The sequence below is a fragment of the Gorilla gorilla genome, chromosome 18, assembly GCF_029281585.2.
Source record: "Gorilla gorilla gorilla isolate KB3781 chromosome 18, NHGRI_mGorGor1-v2.1_pri, whole genome shotgun sequence".
Lineage (NCBI taxonomy): Eukaryota > Metazoa > Chordata > Mammalia > Primates > Hominidae > Gorilla > Gorilla gorilla.
In genome coordinates, this window is record NC_073242.2 from 35171777 (window position 1) to 35191812 (window position 20036).

Sequence of the window (20036 nt, forward strand, 5' to 3'; positions counted from 1 at the left end):
CAGACAGATGGGCTCGGGCCGTCCATGTGGGCTTATGGTGTCTAAGATCAAAGACAAAATAAATGAACAAAGAATGGGGACCATCAATTTACTCTAGAGCAGACCGGGCATCATGGCTCACGTCTGTAATCCCAGCACTTTGGGAGGCCAAAGCAGGCAGATCACTTGAGGTCAGGAGTTCAAGACCACCCTGAACAACATGGTGAAACCCCGTTTCTACCGAAAATACAAAAATCAGCCAGGCATGATGGCACCCGCCCGTAATCCCAGCTACTGGGAGGCTGAGGCAGGAAAATCGCTTGAACCCAAGGGGGTGGAGGTTGCAATAAGCTGAGATTACACCACTACACTCCAGCCTGGGTGACAGAGTGTGACTCCATCTCAAAAAAAAAAAATTACTCTAGAGCAGGGATTGACAAGTATTTCCTGTAAAGAGCAAAACAGTAAATATTTTAGGCTTTGCAGGCCATACACTCTCTGTCACAGTTACTCAATTCTGCCATTGCAGCCTAAAAGCAACCATAGACAACAGTAATTGAATAGAAATGGCTTTGTTCCAATAAAACTTTATTTGCAAAACAGGAGGCCAACCCAGTTCACCAGTTCTTGCTGTAGAAAACAAACAAACAAAAAAAAACACTAGCATGGCAATGTACAAAAACTTTAAAGAGACAATAGGCCAAGCATGGTGGCTCACACCTGTAATCTTGGCATTTTGGGAGGTAGAGACAAGGGAATTGCTTGAGCCTAGGAGTTTGAGACCAGCCTGGGCAATACAGTGACACCCCGTCCCTACAAAAAGTTTTTTAAAAATTAGCCGTGTGTGGTGGCACACACCTGTAGTCCAAGCTATGAGGGAGGCTGAGGTGGGAGGATCACTTGAGCCTATAGGTCAAGGCTGCAGTGAGCACTGATGACACCATTGCACTCCAACCTGAGTGACACAGCAAAATCCTATCTCAAAAAAGAAAGAATATCTTCCCTCCTGGTTGGAGAAATGCAAATTATATGCCTATTAATAACTACCACATGGCACCATTATGTAACTACAAATTAACCAATAAACTTTTTTTTTTTTTTTTTTTTTTGAGATGGAGTCTCACTCTGTCGCCCAGGCTGGAGTGCAGTGGCACAATCTTGGCTCACTGCAATCTCTGCCTCCCGGGTTCAAGTGATTCTCCTGCCTCAGCCTCCCGAGTAGCTGGGATTACAGGCACCCGCCACCACACCCAGCTAATTTTTGTATTTTTAGTAGAGGTGTGGTTTCACCATGTTGTTCAGGCTGCTCTCAAACTCCTGACCTCAGGTGATCCACCTGCCTCAGCCTCCCAAAGTGCTGGGATTACAGGCATGAGCCACCGTACCCAGCCTCCAAGAAACATTTAAAGTGAAATTCCCCAATGCTGGTAAAGCTATGATAAATCAGGTACACAACACTGGTAACAATCTATGGGTGCAGTAAGTTCTGAAAAGTGATGTGGCAATGCATATCAAAAGCTACAAAAATAAATCAAAATCCCTTTTCACACCTTGGAAATTAAGCTAAAAAGGAACAGGGGAAATGAGAAAAGATACAAATAACAATTTCACCTGGTCCTCTATGTTCCAGGTCCTGAGAAAAGCACTATACATTCATTACTTGCTTTAATTTCCATTTTCTGAAAAGGGAATTAAGAGTAAGAGTCAGAGTCAGGCGTGCTGGCTCACGCCTGTAATCCCAGCACTTTGGGAAGCCGAGACAGACGGATCAAAAGGCCAGGAGTTTAAGACCAGCCTGGCCAACATGGCGAAACCCTGTCTTTACTAATAATACAAAAATTAGCTGGGCGTGGTGGTACGCACCTGTAGTCCCAGCTACTCGGGAGTCTAAGGCAGGAGAATTACTCGAACCCAGGAGGTGGAGGTTGCAGTGATCACACCGCTGCACTCCGGCCTGGGTGACAGAGTGAGACTCTGTCTCAAAAAAAAAAAAAAAAAAAGAGTAAAAGTCAGAGAAGTTCAAAAATCTGCCCAGGCCAGGTGCAGTGGCTCACGCTTGTAACTCCAGCACTTTGGGACACCAAGGTGGGAGGGCTGCTTGGGCTCAGGACTTCAAGACCACCCTAGGCAACATAGTAAGGCCTCGTCTCTATGAAAATTTAAAAAAAAAAAAAATTAGCCAGGTATGGTGGCACACACCTGTAGTCCCAGCCTCCTGGGGAGCTGAGGAGGAAGGATCACTCGAGCCCAGGAGGTTGAGGCTGCAGTGAGCTATGACTGCACCACTGCACTCCAGCCTGGGTGACAGAGTGAGACCCTGTCTCAAAAAAATAAGACAGAAAACAAAAAACTGCCCAACTTCTTCAATAGGGAGTTAAATCCAGAACTTGTCTGTATCCGAAGCTTTTCCGTAATAACACAATGACTTCCTGAGCATCAGTGGGCACGAAGATTTGTATTGCAGTGTCCTAGTGTAGGGGTCAGTCAACTATAGCCCCCGAGCCAAATCCAGCTGCTGACTTTTTCTAAATAAAGTTTTATTGGAACACAGCCACGTCCTTTCATTTACCCATGGTCTGTGGCTGCCTTCAAACTACGACAGCAGAGCTGAATACTTGAGGCTGAGACCAGATGGCCCACAAAGTAGAAAATATTTACTATCTGGCCCTTCACAGGAAACGCCTACCAATCCTATCCTAGAACACCATAAATGGAATTGACTGTCTTTTGCAATGGGAGAGAGGTTAAATAGCTGCAGTACATCAATTTGGTGGAATGCTATGCTGCCTTTTCAAAGAATCATGAAGAGAAGGAACGTGGATAAGTGCTATCATGTAAGCAGAAACGCTCATTCAAACGGAGATACAATGCAATTATGCAAAATGCATATATAGTGTATGCTTTGAACAAAGGCAGAAGAGGAATACCTACAAATTTAAATATTAAATGTGCCAGGAATGTATATTTAAAGGTATATTCTGTTTTCACAATAGTTTTTAATGTCATTTTGGGTTTTCGCTTTTTTTTTTTTTTTTTTTTTTTTTTTAAGTTGTAGGAGGAAAGAGCAGATTCCAAGAAACACAGATGCAAGCGAAGAAAAATGAGATGGAGTGGGCAAGTTTCCCTCCTCAGAGGAAGCGGGGTACTGCCTGGGTGAGCAGAGGAAACACTAGTGCCAGGTCTCTGAAGGGCTCCCGGACAGCAAAAAGTCAGGGCAAGAAAAAGAGTCCTCACTCCCCTTGCAGGATTCAAACTGCTCAGCCCCCACCTAACCTGCTCCCCTACTGGCTCTCCCACCTCAGGAAAAGGCAATTCTGGTCAGGTACAGGGGCTCACACCTGTCATCCCAGCACTCTGGGAGCCCGAGGTCAGTGAATCACCTGAAGTCAGGAGTTCGAGACCAGCCTAGCCAACATGGTGAAACCCCATCTCTACTAAAAATACAATAATGAGCCAGGCATGGTGGCGCTCGAGGCGGGAGAATCACTTGAACATGGGAGACAGAGGTTGCAGTGAGCCAAAATCACGCCACTACAGTCCAGCCTGGGTGACAGAGCGAGACTCTATCTCAAAAAAAAAAAAAAAGATAAGGCAATTCCAACCCCTTTCAGCTGCTCAGGAAGAAAACCTAGGAGCCACCTGCCTCATGAAGCCTCTGCGGCCACATCACGTTCCTAACCACCCCATCCAAAATTACAGCAGCCCTTCCCCTGAAGTTCATCCTCCATCCAGACAATTTAGTAGGATGGACTCCCAGCCACAGGCTCCAGACTAGACTTATGGTCCAGACCTGGCCAACCAAAATCACAGTGATGAGTCGCAGGATGACCACATGGCCAGCCCGCTCCATGGAGGAGCGGCTGCCTGTGGATGAAGCCAACAGAGAGAAAAGACGAGTTGACAGCCAGACAGAAAGATAATCCTGATAGTCCTTTAACACGTGGATCCAGCTAAGCTCGAAGCCAGCCCTATGTCTAGACTTTTCCATTACAAGACACCATATATTCCCATGCTGTTGAAATCAGTTTCATCAGCTTCTGCCACATTCCACTGAAAAGAGTCCTGGCTAACACACTCAGCACGATCCCAACAAAATCCTTTTGCTTCAACAGACCCCAGTGGTAACAACCTTTTGATAAGTGATGTTTGCTGAATGTTGAACCCCAAATTTCTGGCCAACCTCTGCTTCCACCAGAGCCCTTATTCTTACTAGCAGCATTGAAACTAGTGCAACCACTTTGGAAAAAATCAAATCAATTCAACTGAGTTTAATTATACGCCAAAAAAAAAGGAATCAAAAGTGATAAACTCTTCAATGTTAATGCTACTTTTGGAAAATCTCCCTACAGACATAATCTAAAGGATGGAAAACTACCTTGAAAAAAAAAATGTTCACTGCATCACTACTTATAACAGAAACAAAAAAGAAAGAAGGAAAGCCAGGTATAGTGGTTCACACCTGTAATCCTGGCACTTTGGGAGGCTGAAGCAGGAGGATCACTTGAGGTCTGGAGTTCAAGACCAGCCCGGGCAATATACTGAGACCCTGTCTCTACACCAAATGAAAAAGTTAGACGGGTGTGGTGGCGCACCTTTAGTCCTAGCTACTCAGGAGGCTCAGGTGGGAGGATCATTTGAGCCCAGGAGATCAAGGCTGCAGTGAGCTATAATTGTATCACCACTGCACTCCAGCCTGGGCAACAGAGCAAAACCCTGTCTCAAAAGAAAAAGAGAGGAAAGAGAAGAAGAAAGGGAGGAAGGGACAGAGAGAGGGAGAGAGGCAGGAGAGGGAGAGAGGAAGATAGGCTAAGTTTCTACAACTAGAATCAATAGTTAAAAGTTGTACTACATGCAAAATGATGGATGAACGATGGACTGTACATTCCATAAAAGTGATCAATAGTGAGCCCATGGAGCAATGTGGTAAAGTTTTGTCCTGAAATGTTAATGGTGAAAGCAAGATGCAAAGTTGTATGATAATAATACAATTACTGCAGCCTATATCAGTCTCAATCTTTTCTTTTTTTTTTTTTTTTTTTGAGACAGGGTCTGAGGGGTCTGGCTCTGTCACCCAGGCTGGAGTGCAATGGTACATTCATGGCTCACTGTAGCTTCAACCTCCCAGGCTCAAGTGATCCTCCCACGTCAGCCCAGCCTCTCAAGTGGCTAGGACCATGGGCATGCACCACTACACCCAGCTAATCTGTGTGTGTGTGTGTGTCTGTGTCTGTGTCTGTGTGTGTGTACAAAGACGGGCAGACGGGTCCCACTATGTTGCCCAGGCTGGTCTCAAACTCCTGGGCTCAAGCAATCCTCCCACCTTAGCCTCCTAAAGTGCTGGAATTACAGGTGTGAGCCACTGTGTCCAGCTCCATCTTTTTCATTCTTTCCCCCTAAGGACACTTTTTAGACACTTTTTTGCTAATCATCCCCTCCATGAAAAAGTAATACCACAGATACAATGTACATCTGTTTGTGTACTATATGCCTATCTGTGCTTTATACATCCAAGCAAGTTTTTTTTCTCTCCTGAGAACCAGTGTTCACCCCCTTGAGGGTGATATCACCCCCACTGCAAATATACGGCCTATGTATAGACAAGACAGTGGCAGATGGAAGGTGCTTTATCTGGAAATATGCTCACATTGCCACAATTTGGAGAAATCTATAAAATCTTGGATTTTAGTTCCAAATTTTAAGAGCTCTAAGCATTTGAGTTCCTATCAGTTACCTGGAGTCAAGCAACCAGGAGGCAAGATAGCCAACATCAGTAGGACCTAGTCCATCGCCAGTTGCTAGCAGAGGTGGGGGTCAACTGTTTGCTGATGGTAGAACATGTACTTCTTGCATTCCACCATCATAGATCAATCCAGTGCCTTCACAAGGGGGAAAAAATGTTGATAGCATCACTTTTCTACTTTGAATGAAAACCACAAATATTCTTTTTTCATTCATTCATTCATTTCAGCTGATTCTTTATTCTAAGTACAAGCTACTGTCGGAGAGGGCCCAGTCAGTGCCGAGGAGAAAACTGTGACCTTCAACATTCCAGAAAACTAACAAAAAGCAGCTGGGCACAGTGGCTCACGACTATAATCTCAGCACTTTGGAAGGTTGAGACAGGATGGCTTAAGGCCAGGAGTACCAGATAAACCTGGGCAACGTAGTAAGACCCAATCTCTACAAAAAAAAAAAAAAAAAAAAATTGTAACCCAGGCACAGTGGCTCACACCTGTAATCCTAGCACTTTGGGAGGCCAAGGCAGGTGGATCACCTGAGCTCAGAATTTTGAGACCAGCCTGCGCAACATGGCAAAACCCATCTCTACTAAAAATACAAAAAATTAGCCAGGCGTGGTGGTGCACACCCGTAATCCCAGCTACTCAGGAGGCTGAGGCAAGAGAATCACTGGAGCCCAGGAGGCAGAGGTTGCAGTGAGCCAAGATCATGGCACTGCACTCCAGCCTGGACAACACAGTGAGAATCTGTCTCAAAAAAAATTCGTTAATTAAAAATAAATTTTTTTTAATAAAAAGCTGCCAAAATATACATTAACGTCAGGCAAGAAACAGCAGTAAATTACCCATTAAGCCCAAAACTCTGATATATGATGAATCTTAGAGCTCATCTGTTACACAAATTGTTTGATCACTATGGGCCTGGCTTTCCTCACCCTTGAAACAGGAATCTCAGTGTCTCCTTTACTGATGGAGGCCGGGCGCGGTGGCTCACGCCTGTGATCCCAGCACTTTGGGAGGCCGAGGCAGGTGGTTCACGAGGTCAGGAGATCGAGACCGTCCTGGCTAACATGGTGAAACCCCATCTCTACTAAAAATACAAAAAATTAGCTGGGTGTGGTTGCAAGCTCCTGTAGTCCCAGCTACTTGGGAGGCTGAGGCAGGAGAATGGCCTGAACCCAGGAGGCAGAGCTTGCAGTGAGCCGAGATCACATCACTGCACTCCAGCCTGGGTGACAGAGCAAGACTCCATCTCAAAAAAAAAAAAAAAAAAACTGATGGAAAGGAGCATCCAGGAACTTAAGGATGAAGACTTACAAAAGACAAAACTTGAGTATAATGACTTTCTGGCTCTATGAGTTCTACTTTCCCAGTAACAACAAACACATATCTGAAAATCAGCATTCCTTACATAGTCTGAAGAGGTAGGCAATCAAGTATTCCTATCTACTGGGTTCTTTAAAGAAAAATAAACAAATTGTGACCACCACCCTACAATAACCACCCACTCACGTCTGGCAGGCATTTCTTCCTGATAATCTTTTTAGGTCTACATACATATATGAATCCATAAATATTGTCTTCGGTATGTTTTAATTTGCATCAAGGTATATATTTTAGGTATAATTCTACACCCTGCTTTTTTTTTTTTTGAGATGAGATCTCGTTATGTTGCCCAGGCTGGTCTCAAACTCCTGGACTCAAGCAATCCTCCCACCTGGGCCTCCCAAAGGGCTCAGATTACAGGCGTGAGCAATCACGCCAGACCCACCCTGCTTTTTTTTACAGAACATTAACGTTGAGATGCAGCCACGGTGATGTGTATGAATCCCTATCAATCCTTTTAACATTTCTGAGGCTTTCCGTCAGGTGTCCACAGCACACTAGGTTTACCTACTCCCCAATTAATGGTCATCTTAGTTGTTTCTGGCCTCATGATACCCATTTATCTTGTATATATATATTACCTAGCGCCATTCCACTGCCTGGTTATTTGTACTTAATGTATTCAGCTTTGCACCCATCTTGCCTCTGACTCTACTCAAACATTTTCAACTCAAAAATACAGCAGACTCTAATTACCAATTTATAGCACATACAAGAGACTGAAAAACACTTTATGCCACACCAAAAGGATGCAATCAGCAGAGGCCTGCAAAGGATCTTGGGATAAATAACTGTGTTTCCTTCAACAGCAAATGCAAGGGGAAAAGGAGAGAGATTAAAAGGCAGCCTGTAGTTTAAAAAAAGACTGCTTCAAAAAACACCACCAAGAAAGTGAAAAGAGCCCAGGCACGGTGGCTCAGGCTTGTAATTCCAGCACTTTGGGAGGCTGAGGCAGGCAGATCAATTGAGGTCAGGAGCTGGAGACCAGCTGGCCAGCATGGTAAAACCCCATCAACACTAATAATACAAAAATTGGCCAGGCACGGTGGCTCATGCCTGTAATCCCAGCACTTTGGGAGGCTAAGGTAGGCGGATCACTTGAGGCCAGGAGTTCGAGACCAGCCCAGTCAACATGGCAAAACCCCATCTCTACTGAAACAACAAAAAAGTTAGCTGGGTGTGGGGGTGTGCACCTGTAGTCCCAGCTACTCCAGAGGCTGAGGCAGGAGAATCACTTGAACCTGGGAGGCAGAGGTTGCAGTGAGACGAAATTGTTCACTGCACTCCAGCACTCCAGCCTGGGTGATAGAGCAAGACTCCAACTCGAAAAAGAAAAAGAAAATGAAAAGACAAACCATGGAAGGGGAGAAAATTTTTGTAAACAATAAACCTGATAAGGGACTGGCATCTACAAATTACAGAGGATTCTTACAGATCAGCAATAAAAAGACGACCGAATGTTAAAACGGCCAAAGGATCTGAAGAGGCATTTCTCCAAGGAGGATACACAATTGGTCAATAAGCACAAGATAAGATGCTCAACATCACTAGTCACTAGGGAAATGCAAATCAAAACTATGAAGAAACACCACTTCACACTCACTAGAATGTCTATGATTAAAAAGACTCTTGGGGAAGGTGTGGAGAAACAGAACCCTCATATGCTGCTGGTAAGAACTGAAAATGGTGCAGCCACTTTAGAAAACAGTCTGACACAGCTCCTCAAATGGTTAAACAGTTACCATATGACCCTGCAATTCCACTCTTACATACATGCCCAAGAGAAATGAAGAGACTTGCCCCCACAAAAACATGTGCGTGAACGTTCATAGTAGCATTATTATTCAGAACAGCTAAAAAGTAGAAACAACTCAAATGCCCATTTTTGATGCATGAATAAACAAAATATATGATATCCACATAAAGGAATATAATGTGGCCACAAAAAGGAATGAAGTACAGATATATGCTGTAATGTGGTTTAACCTCAGGAAAATTATACCGAGTGAAAAAAGCCAGATAAGAGAGGTCACATATTGTATGATTTCATTTATATGAAATACCCACAACAGGCACATCCAGAGACAGAAAGCAGATGAGTGGTTCCCAGGGTCTGAGGGGAGGGGAAAAGATGAATGACTGCTAATGGGTACAAAGTTTCTTTCTAAGGTAATTAAAATGTTGTGAAATTAACTATGGTGATGTTTACACGGCTCTGAAAATACCAAAAAATAAAAATAAAATAAACAGGAGGTGAGGGAGAGACCTAAAAGATTTAAAACACAAACCAATGTGCACTGTTTAAACCTTAGATTCTGAGTTTTTAAAATACACTATAAAATAAAATGTTACGGCCGGAGCGCAGTGGCTCACGCCTGTAATCCCAGCACTTTGTGGGGCTGAGGCAGGTGGATCATATGAAGCCAGGAGTTCACAAGTGGATGACATGAAGCCAGGAGTTTGAGACCAGCCTGGCCAACACAGCGAAACTCCATCTCTACTAAAAATACAAAAATCAGCCAGGCACGGTGGTACATGTCTGTAGTCCCAGCTACTTGGGAGCCTGAGGCAGAAGAATTGCTTGAACCCAGGAGGCGAAAGGTGCAGTAAGCTAAGATCCTGCCACTGCACTACAGCCTGGGTGACAGAGCGTGACTCCATCTCTAAAACATAAATAAAATAAATAAATAAATAAAATAAGTGGGGAACAGAAGAAAGAGGAAATATTTCCATGCCACTTTATTTTATCGTGTACCAGTTACCCACCCCACAAGTGGGGAAACCCACTTTCAACTGCATTCTCAAGAAACAATTAAAATATATCATTGGACTTCCCCTTCCATTTTCACAGAGCACTTTTTCTGCCCCAATTACAATGTTTCCAAAAGAAGGTTTTCATCCTTAATGCTTTTTCCTAAAAAGTCATTTGTTGGTTTCCTTTTCTCTTTGGCTTTAGATGTAACGATTTTTTTTTTTTTTTTTTTTTTTGGAGACTGATTCTCACTCTGTTGCCCAGGCTGGAGTGCAGTGGCATGATCACCGCTCACTGCAATCTCCACCTCCTGGGTTCAAGAGATTCTCATCCCTCAGCCTCCCGAGTAGCTGCGATTACAGGCGCCTGCCACTATGCCCTGTTAGTTTTTGTATTTTTAGTAGAGATGGGATTTCACCATGTTGGCCAGGCTGGTCTCAAACTCCTGATCTCAAGTGATAGCCTGCATCTGCCTCCCAAAGTGCTGAGATTACAGGTGTGAGCCATCACATCCAGCAGACGTAATGATTTTTTAATTAAATTTTAAAGTTTTCTTTCTTTTGTTGTTTGTTTGTTTGTTTGTTTTGAGACGAAGTCTTGCTCTGTCGCCCAGGCTGGAGTGCAGTGGCTTGATCTTGGCTCACTGCAACCTCTGGCACCAGGGTTTAAGCGATTCTCCTGCCTCAGCCTCCAAAGTAGCTGGGATTACAGATGCGTGCCACCAGAGTTTTCATATTATTTCTCCTTGAAAGATAAACTGATCAATTTCTATTGGCCTATCAATTTCATTGTCTCTTGTGCTAAAGGTAAAACGAAAAGGGTCCAGAACTGTGAGCTTGTGGCAAAGACTCCTCGGTCATAGTAAAAGGAAAAGATTTTCAGAGAGTGCCTAGTCCCAGCCCTCCTCTCCTAACTAGGCAAAAACAACCCCACTCCTACCCCACATGAGCTCTTGCAGAAACAAAAGCAGGCAGCTCTGAGATTCTGACAATGCACCTCGTGATATTCACAGTACCAATCACTTTAACTGATGAATGTTATTTAGTCATTACAAGCCTAGGAGACAGGTACTACTAGGTATCCTCATTTTGCTGGGACTCCTAGAATGGTCGAGAACTTACTCTTAAATAACACAGGTTTATGTGGCAGGGCCAAGATTTGAACCCAGGATGTCTGGCCTCAAGGCCTGCACTTACGCCAACCTACCTCAGCTCCTGGTGGAAGCCAGCTCATAACATCTTTATTGAGGTATTACTAACATTCATGAATCAGAAACCATACTTAGGCTTAAAATCATTTGATTTGTCAACCAAAGGTGGATTATCTCCCAGGAAACTCCCCCTCACCAGCCCCCTCATTATTAGGACTGTCCATTTCACAAATCTTGCCCTTGAATAACAAAAACAAAAGGCACATCACTTATTTAAACAAACAACCAACAAAAAAGGTCCACAGAGATAACTTTAAAAGTTAAAATTGAAGACAGCAGTATCCCTTGGCCTTGCCCCCGCTCAAGCTCCAGAAATGCCTGAGTGGAAGACAACGGCCAGGAGGGCTGGATGCAGGGATCCTCAGAAACAATTCCACAGTGAGGGGAAAACAGGCACTAGGAGGATAGGCGGGGCTTCCTAAATAAATCCAGATCCCAGAGTGGTTGGACAGACAGTCAGGGGAGAGCTGAGAGGCTTCCCTGAGTCACTCCCATCTCCACATACAACACCCAGGAATGACTTAGCACCAAAACACCAATAAGACTCCTCAGAGGAAAGGAGGGTAGAGTCAAGGGACTAAACTTCAGAAAACACTGAAGACGAGCTGTCCACACCCACCTCCCTCTCACTTCCAGCATCCCCACCAACACCACCCCCTCGATGGTGAGAGGAAGAAGTTTGGACTGGGAAGAACAAGGACGAAGTGACGGTCCCCAGATGGGCTGGGCACGGGACAAGAAGGGAATGGCTGCAGGACAAGGCAAGAGAGATCTTAAATGATAATGATGAGCCAGGATAAGACATGGAAAAGGATGGAATATGCAAGGATCATCGAAATGTAAAAGCCAGGACCGGAGAGGGAAGCCGAGTGGGTAACTGGGAAGAACTGGTGATGGGAAGAGCAAAGCACTGGGAACAGGGGTGGGAGGGATGAGAGGGATGGGGAAGACAAACGGGTTGCAGAATTGAGCTCCTCTGGGGACCAGAAGCTCCCGGGACACGGGGGTACTGGGGTCAGCAAACTAACTGTCCAGAAAGACTCTGCCTGTGTGGAAACTGCAGGGACTGGAGACCAGGGGCCTGGGTAGCGGGGATGACTGGGGATGGGGGACCTGGAACTGGAGCTGGGACGCAGCGGGTCTAGGAGTTAGGAGAGACTGAGACCTGGGAGGTCTCAGAACTGGGGGTCTGGACACTAGGCAAGGGGGTCGCAGGACTGGAACAACTGGGGACAGGGGTTTAGGAGCTGGTTTTTATGGATGGGCAGGAGTCAGGAGACCAGGAGTGCCCGGCCATGGGAGATCAGAGACCCGCAGGTGAGCAGGGGCCACAAGCCGGGAGTCCTGGGGGCCAGGGGTCTGGAAAAGGGAGCGACTGGGAGGGGGTCTGCGAGGGAGCGGGGCGCGAGGACGCAGGGGCCGGAGTGTGCAGCTGGAGCGGCGGGAGCCGGGGCGGCCGGGGCAGGTGACAGCGGCGGGGCCGCCACTCACCGCTCATGGTGCCTCTCCCCGGGCCGGTGCCTGCGCCGCGCCGCCGCCGCTGCCGCTTCTGCGGCCGCCCAGCTCCAGACAAGCCGGGAGACAGGAGCCCCGCCCCGGCCGCCCCGCCCCGGAAGTAGAGCCTGGCCGCCGACGAGGCCCGCCCGCCGACCCGGAACGTAAACCGCGGCGCAGATGCAGGTCGCCGGACCTGGTGTGGAGAGCGGTGCTGAGGCTACGCGGGCTGGGGACTCCGGGTAAACCCGAGACCCCGCGAGGAGGCGTCGCTGTCCCCAAGTGCCCAAGACGCCTCCCCTGCCTTCCTGAGGTTCCCACTCCTGTCGGGGCGACAGAGAAGAAAGCCACGAGTGATGGGGCGACTTCGTCCCAGAGAGGGATGCGAGCGGGAAAGGAAATAAAACTAGAGTAACGGGACAAAGCGTGGGCACAGGCGGATGGGCAATCCCGGAGGGCCTCTCTAAGGAGGCGACTTTTGAGCCCAGACCTGGATGATGAGAGGAAACCAGTCCGGGAAGATCCCCAGGGAAAGTGTTCCATAAGGAGGGGCAATTGCAAGGCCCCTGCCTGGAGGGGTTGACAGGAGCGAGGGGGTGAGTGAGAAAATAGGCCTGGTGCGGTGGCTCACGCCTGTAATCCCAACACTTTGGGAGGCCGAGGCGAGCGGATCACCTGAGGTCAGGAGTTCGAGAGGGTGAGTGAGAAAAGGAGATTGAAGAGGTGGAGGGAGGGCCTTGCAGGCCAGAGGAAGGAGTTTGGGCTTTTCTGCCTAATTCTAGGAAGGTCCCAGCACTTGGGAGGGCGGAGGCGGACGGATCGCTTGAGGCCAACAGTTCAAGAGCAGCCTGGGCAACATAGCGAGACGCCGTTCTCTACCAAAAAAAAAAAAAAAAAAAAAAAGGATTCAAGCAGAGGAGTGACACGATCTGAATTAGGTTTTAAGATATGGCTCCTAGGCCGGACGCGGTGACTCATGCCTGTAATCCCAAGGCATGATTGGGAGGCCAAGGCGGGTGAATCACCTGAGGTCAGAAGTTCGAGACCAGCCTGGCCAACATAGTGAAACCCCATCTCTACTAAAAATACAAAAATTAGCCAGGCATGGTGGCGTGCGCCTGTAGTCCCAGCTACTGGGGAGGCTGAAACAGGAGAATTGCTTGAACCCGGGAGGCAGAGGTTTCAGTGAGCCGAGATCCCACCACTGCACTCCAGCCTGGGTGACAGAGTGAGACTCCCTCTCAACAACAACAACAAAAATGGCTCTTCCTGGGATGAGAATGAATTATAATGGGGGCAGGGTGGAGAAAGAGCAGGTGGTTAAGGAGTTATTGCAGTTGTCCAGGCAAGACATGGTGCCTGTCTACAGTGGTGGCAGTGGAGATAGAAAAGGTGATGGATTGAGTGTGAACACAAGTGTTACACATTCACAACGTTCTTTTGTTTTGCTTTGTTTTCTTTTTGAGACGGCATCTCGCTCTGTCGCCCAGGCTGGAGTGCAGTGGCGCGATCTTGGCTCACTGCAACCTCCACTTCCCGGGTTCAAGTGATTCTCCTGCCTCAGCCTCCCAAGTAGCTGGGACTACAGGCTCCTGCCACCATACCCAGCTAATTTTTTGTATTTTTTTAGGAGAGACGGGGTTTCAACGTGTTAGCCAGGATGGTCTCCATCTCCTGACCTCGTGATCCACCCACCTCGGCCTCCCAAAGTGCTGGGATTACAGGCGTGAGCCACCGCGCCCTGCACATTCTTATGAAGTCCAGGGTTTTGTCCCATTTTACACATCGGGGAAAAGGGACTGAAGGAGTATTTTCCCAACTTGTTTTGCCCACACCCCGAGTGAAGAAATGTATTTTATATCATAACCTTGTACACATAAGCATACACTTAAGATGTTTTAAAAAACAATTCTGTAGATAGTATATTCTCCTCTACTTTCTTTTTTTCCTCTAATGCTGAAGGAGACTTACTCAATTGATCCATAATACGTCTTTGTTATTTTTGTTTTTTTTATTTTGAGATGGAGTCTCACTCTGTCGCCCAGGCAGGAGTGCAACGGCGTGATCTCGGCTCACTACAACCTCCGCTTCCCGGGTTCTAGCGATTCTCCTGCCTCAGCCTCCCGAGTAGGTGGGATTACAGGTGTGCCACCATGCCTGCTAACTTTTGTATTTTGTGTTTTTAGTAGAGATTGGCTTTCACCATGTTGGTCAGCCTTGAACTCCTGACCTCAGGTGATCCACCCTCCTCGGCCTCCCAAAGTGCTGGGATTACAGGCATGAGCCACCAACCCCAGTCTGCAGCATTCTCTGTAATAATGAAAAAGTGGCGTTGGGGCTTAGAAACCAGTACCCGAAAATATGGCATTTTGACCTGCTGGACTGAAGAAGCATCATAGTCTCTCTGGCCTCGCCCATACACAGCAAATCTCTCAAAGCCAGGATGAAGTTCCTTCATCTGCCTAAACTTGGGACCCACCAAAAATAACAATTTTTCCCCTCCCTGTAAAACTGAGAAGGTAACCACACCTGAACAAATGCTTTCACAAGATAAAGACCCTCTCAGAATCATTCAAATTCCAAAGAGAACTGTTTACAGCATAATCTCCATTCCAGGATCCATTCCATCTCCAGTGATCCTTTATTGCTCCTCAACAGAATTCCTCTTCTCCCCAGTCCCATAACCTGTTTTGCTGGGGTTCCAAGCCCTCATTCTTTTTGTAGCCTTGTGATAATTTGGCTGGGTGTGGTGGCTCACACCTGTAACCCCAGCACTTTGGGAGGCAAGCAGATCACCTGAGGTGAGGAGTTCCAGACCAGCTAGGAACTCCTAGCTAACTCGGGAGGCTGAAGCAGGAGAATCGCTTGAACCCGGGAGGTAGAAGTTGCGGTGAGCCGAGATGGCACCGCTGCACTCCAACCTGGGCAACAAGAACAAAACTCTGTCTCAAAAAATAAAATAAATAATTTATAAGCTGCTGAACTCTGTTGAGGGGTAGGTATTCACTCTGTAGTTCTCCCCCAGGGTACAAGTCAGTAAAACTTGTCTACCTTTTCTCCAGTTTATCTGCCTTTTATGAGCTGATTTTTCAGCAACTTTCAAAGGACTAAGGAAGTTTTTCCCTTGGCCCCCACAGTGGAAAGAACCAAATCCCAGCTATGGAAATCATGGCTATAAACCAAAAATAAAATTCTAAGTCCCCCAGTCATCTGAATGAAGCCCTCCTCTTGGCCAAGGGCACTCCAAAGGCAACCTGAAAAACTAGTTCAGGCCATGATGGGAAATGGGAGCCAGACATGCCTCACGATAGACTCCTCCCTTTTAGAATTACTGATAGAATAGAGTCTTTTTTTTTTTTTTTTTTTTGTCAGACAGTTTCACTCTTGTTGCCCAGGCTGGAGTGCAATGGCACAATCTCGGCTCATCGCAACTTCTGCCTCTGCCTCTCAGGTTCAAGCAAGTCTCCTGCCTCAGCCTCCTGAGTAGCTGGGATTACAGGCATGCGCCACCACGCCCGGCTAGTTTTATACTTATAGTAGAGTTAGGATTTCTCCATGTTGACCAGGCTGATCTCGAACTCCTGACCTCAGGTGATCCGCCCGCCTCGGCCTCCCAAAGTGCTGAGATTACAGGCATCAGCCTCCACGCCCAGCTATTTTTTTTTTTGAGTCCGAATCTCGCTCTGTTGCCAGCCTGGAATGCACTGGCGTGATCTCGGCTCACTGCAACCTCCATCTCCTGAGTTCAAGCAATTCTCCTGCCTCAGCCTCCCAAGTAGCTGGGATTACAGGCGCCCACCACCACGTCCAGCTAATTCTAGTAGAGACGGGGATTCGCCATGTTGGCCAGGATGGACTCAATCTCTTGACCTCATGATCTGCCCGCCTCAGCCTCCCAAAGTGCTGGGATTACAGGCGTGAGCCACCACACCTAGCTTTTTTTTCTTTTTTTTTGAAGATGCAGTCTCGCTGTGTTACTCATGCTGGAGTGCAGTGGTGTGATCTCAGCTCACTGCAACCTCCGCCTCCCAGGTTCAGGTGATTCTTGTGCCTCAGACTCCAAAGTAGCTGGGATTACAGGCACATGCTACCAAGCCCCGGCTAATTATTGTATTTTCTGTAGAGATGGGGTTTCCCCATGTTGTTCAGGCTGGTTTCAAACTCCTGACCTTACGATCTGCCCACCTCGGCCTCCCAAAGTGCTGGAATTACGGGCGTGAGCCGCGGCATCCAGCCCAGAACAGACTCTTCAGTAGGAAACATTTACAATCTATTTTCTGAAGCCTGCCACCTGGAGGCTTCATTGGCATGACAGAACTACGGTCTCCACAATCCCTTATCTTAACATAGAAATGTTTTTTTGTTTGTTTGTTTTTGTTTTTTTGAGACAGAGTCTCGCACTGTCGCCTGGGCTCTGGAGTGCAATAGCGTGATCTCAGCTCACTGCAACCTCTGTCTCCCAGGTTCAAGTGATCCTCCTGCCTCAGCCTCCCGAGTAGCTGGGATTACAGATGCCTGCCACCACACCCGGCTAATTTTTTGTATTTTTGGTAGAGATGGGGTTTCACTATGTTGGCGATGCTGGTCTCAAACTCCTGACCTCGTGATCCACCCACCTCAGCCTCCCAAAGTGCTGGGATTACAGGCAAGAGCCACTACGCCTGGCTGATTCTAAATCTTTAGACAATAACTTAACTCTTTCAACCAACTGCCAATCAGAAAATCTTTGAATCTAGGCCAGGAGCACGGTAGCTCGCACCTGTAATCCCAGTACTTTGTGAGGCTGAGGAGAGCGGATCACTTGAGGTCACGAGTTCAAGACCAGCCTGGCCAACATGGCAAAACCCCATCTCTACTAAAAATACAAAAATTAGCTGAGCTTGGTGCCGCACAGTTGTAATCCCAGCTACTTGAGAGGCTGAGGCTGGAGGATTGCTTGAACCTGGGAAGCAGAGGTTGCAGTGAGCCAAGATTGCGCCACTGCACTCCAGCCTGGGTAACAGAGCAAGACTCTGTCTAAAAAAATAAAAAAGAAAGAAAATCTTTGAATCTACCTATGACTTGGAACCACCCACCCCCCCACCACCCCACTCCCCCATACCTGCTTCTAGTTGGTCTGCCTTTCTGGACCGAACCAGTGTACATTTTATATGTATTGATTGATGGTTTTTGTCTCCCTAAAATGTATAAAACAAAGTTGTGGCCCAACTACCTAGGGTATGTGTTCTCAGAATCTCCTGAGGGCTGTGTCATGGCCACTGGTCACTCATATTTGGTTCAGAATAAATCTCTTCACATGTTTTAGAGTTTGACCCTTTTCTTTAACATGACTGACCTAGCACACAACAATGTAGCAGATGAAAATGCTGATTTTAGGCCAGGCATGGTGGCTCATGCCTGTAATCTCAGCACTTTGGGAGGCCAAGGTCGGAGGATCGCTTGAGCCCAGGAGTTCAAGACCAGCCTTGGCAACATGGCGAAACTCCGTCTCTACTAAAAGAATAAAAAAAATTAGCCGAGAGTGGTGGTACATGCCTGTAGTCCCAGCTACACAGGAGCCTGAGGTGGGAGGGTCACCTGAGCCCCAGAGGTCGAGGCTACAGTGAGCCAAGATTATGCCACTGCACTCAGCCTGGGCACTGGAGTAAGACCCTATCTCAAAAAAAAAAAAAGAAACGAGTAAGAAAATGCTGATTTTAGGCCAGGCGCAGTGGCTCATGCCTGTAATGCCAGCACTTTGGGAGGCCAAGGCAAGTAGATCACGAGGTCAGGAGTTCAAGACCACTGTGGCCAACAAGGTGAAACCCCGTCTATATTAAAAATACAAAAATTAGCCAGGCGTGGTGGCAGGCGCCTGTAATCCCAGTTACACGGGAGGCTGAGGCAGGAGAATCGCTTGAAACCAGAAGGTGGAGGTTGCAGTGAGCCAAGATCGTACCACTGCACTCTAACCTGGGCAACAAGAGTGAAACTGTGTCTCAAAAGAAAGAAAAAAAAATGCTGATTTTAAACACTGGAAGGCCAGGTGCAGTGGCCCACACCTATAATTCTAGCACTTTGGCAGGCCAAAGTGGGTGGATCACCTGAGGTCAGGAGTCCGAGACCAGCCTGACCAATATGGTGAAACCCATCTGTACTAAAAATACCAAAACTAGCTGAGCGTGGTGGCATGCGACTGTAGTCCCAGCTACTCAGGAGGCTGAGACAGGGGAATTGTTTGAACCCAGGAAGCAGAGGTTGTAGTGAGCTCAGATAGCACAACTGCATTCCAGCCTGGGCGACAGAGTGAGACTTCATCTCAAAAATAAATAAATAAATGAATAAAAATAAAGACTGGAAATGTGGGACAAGACAGGTTTTCACCATGTTGGTCAGGCTGGTCTCTAACTCCTGACCTCAGGTGATCTGCCTGTCTCGGCCTCCCAAAGTGCTGGGATTACAGGCATGAGCCACCACACCCAGCCATACCCAGGAGTTTTTGTGTGCTTAAAATGAGTTAGTATAGGCCGGGTGTGGTGGCGGGCACCTGTAATCCCAGCTACTTGGGAGGCTGAGGTAGGAGAATCTTGAACCCAGGAGGTAGAGGTTGCAGTGAGCCAAGATGATGCCAGCGCAGTCCAGCCTGGGCAACAGAGCGAGACCCCGTCTCAAAAAAATAAAATGAGTTAGTACAGGTGAAGCACTTAGAACAGTCCCTGGCACGTTAGTAAGACTATATAAGGGTTAGATATGATTATTATAGCACCACTCACATTTTGGGCTGAAAACAGTATGTCGTGCACCGTTATCACAGTTTGCGATTACACATTTACTTGTGTAATTATAGTAATGCCTGATGCTTTCATTAAGCTGGAAGCTCACAAGGCCAAGAACCACCTGTGCACTGCACACTGAATTTGTCTAGTTGATTCTAGGCTTCTCCTGTTTGCAGAAGTACATAAGTTAGCTTTCCTTTAACAATAAAGAGAAAAGGCCAGGCACGGTGGCTCACGCCTGTAATCCCAGCACATTGGGAGGCCGAGACAGGGGGATCACGAGGTCAGGAGTTCAAGACCAGTCTGGCAAAGATGGTGAAACCCTGTCTCTACTAAAAATACAAAAATTAGCCAGGCGCAGTGGCGGGCACCTGTAATCCCAGGTACTCGGGTGGCTGAGGCAGAGAATTGCTTGAACCCGGGAGGCAGAGGTTGCAGTGAGCTGAGATCGCACCACTGCACTCCAGTGTCAACGACAGAGCGAGACTGTCTCAAAAAATAAATAAATAAAATTTAAAAATCAAGAGAAACATCCGATCCTTCCTGAAGTCTGTATGTATGTATATGGGAGAGAAGCGCCCTAACCATAGAAGCGTATGACTGGGGCCGGGCGCGATAGCTCACGCCAGTAATCCCAACACTTTGGGAGGCCAAGGCAGGTGGATCACCTGAGGTCAGGAGTTCAAGACCAGCCTGACCAACACGGTGAAACCCCATCTCTA

At 47.1% G+C, this 20036-nt stretch overlaps 1 protein-coding gene and 1 long non-coding RNA gene across 14 annotated transcripts in view; one reads left to right on the forward strand and one right to left on the reverse strand.

Annotated features, from left to right (window-relative positions):
* Positions 1-20036, reverse strand: part of SNX29 (sorting nexin 29) — a 630208-nt gene that overhangs the window by 585529 nt on the left and 24643 nt on the right. For 4 of the 13 annotated variants that reach the window (XM_063699640.1, XM_063699639.1, XM_055365871.2 and 1 more), the window contains exon 1: positions 12557-12664. The exons of 5 other annotated variants lie outside the window; for them this stretch is intronic. In XM_063699640.1, the coding sequence (XP_063555710.1) occupies positions 12557-12563 (7 nt within the window). In that variant the 5' untranslated portion in view covers positions 12564-12664. Of the gene's footprint in view, positions 1-5710; positions 6159-12556; positions 12672-20036 lie in introns of those variants that run through there. 4 more of the 13 variants (XM_055365873.2, XM_063699642.1, XM_055365869.2 and 1 more) reach the window with 3 other exon arrangements.
* On the forward strand, positions 11560-13429 carry LOC134757434 (uncharacterized). Its single transcript, XR_010131350.1, has 3 exons — positions 11560-11934; positions 12334-12382; positions 12629-13429. It is a non-coding gene; the product is annotated as an uncharacterized lncRNA (long non-coding RNA).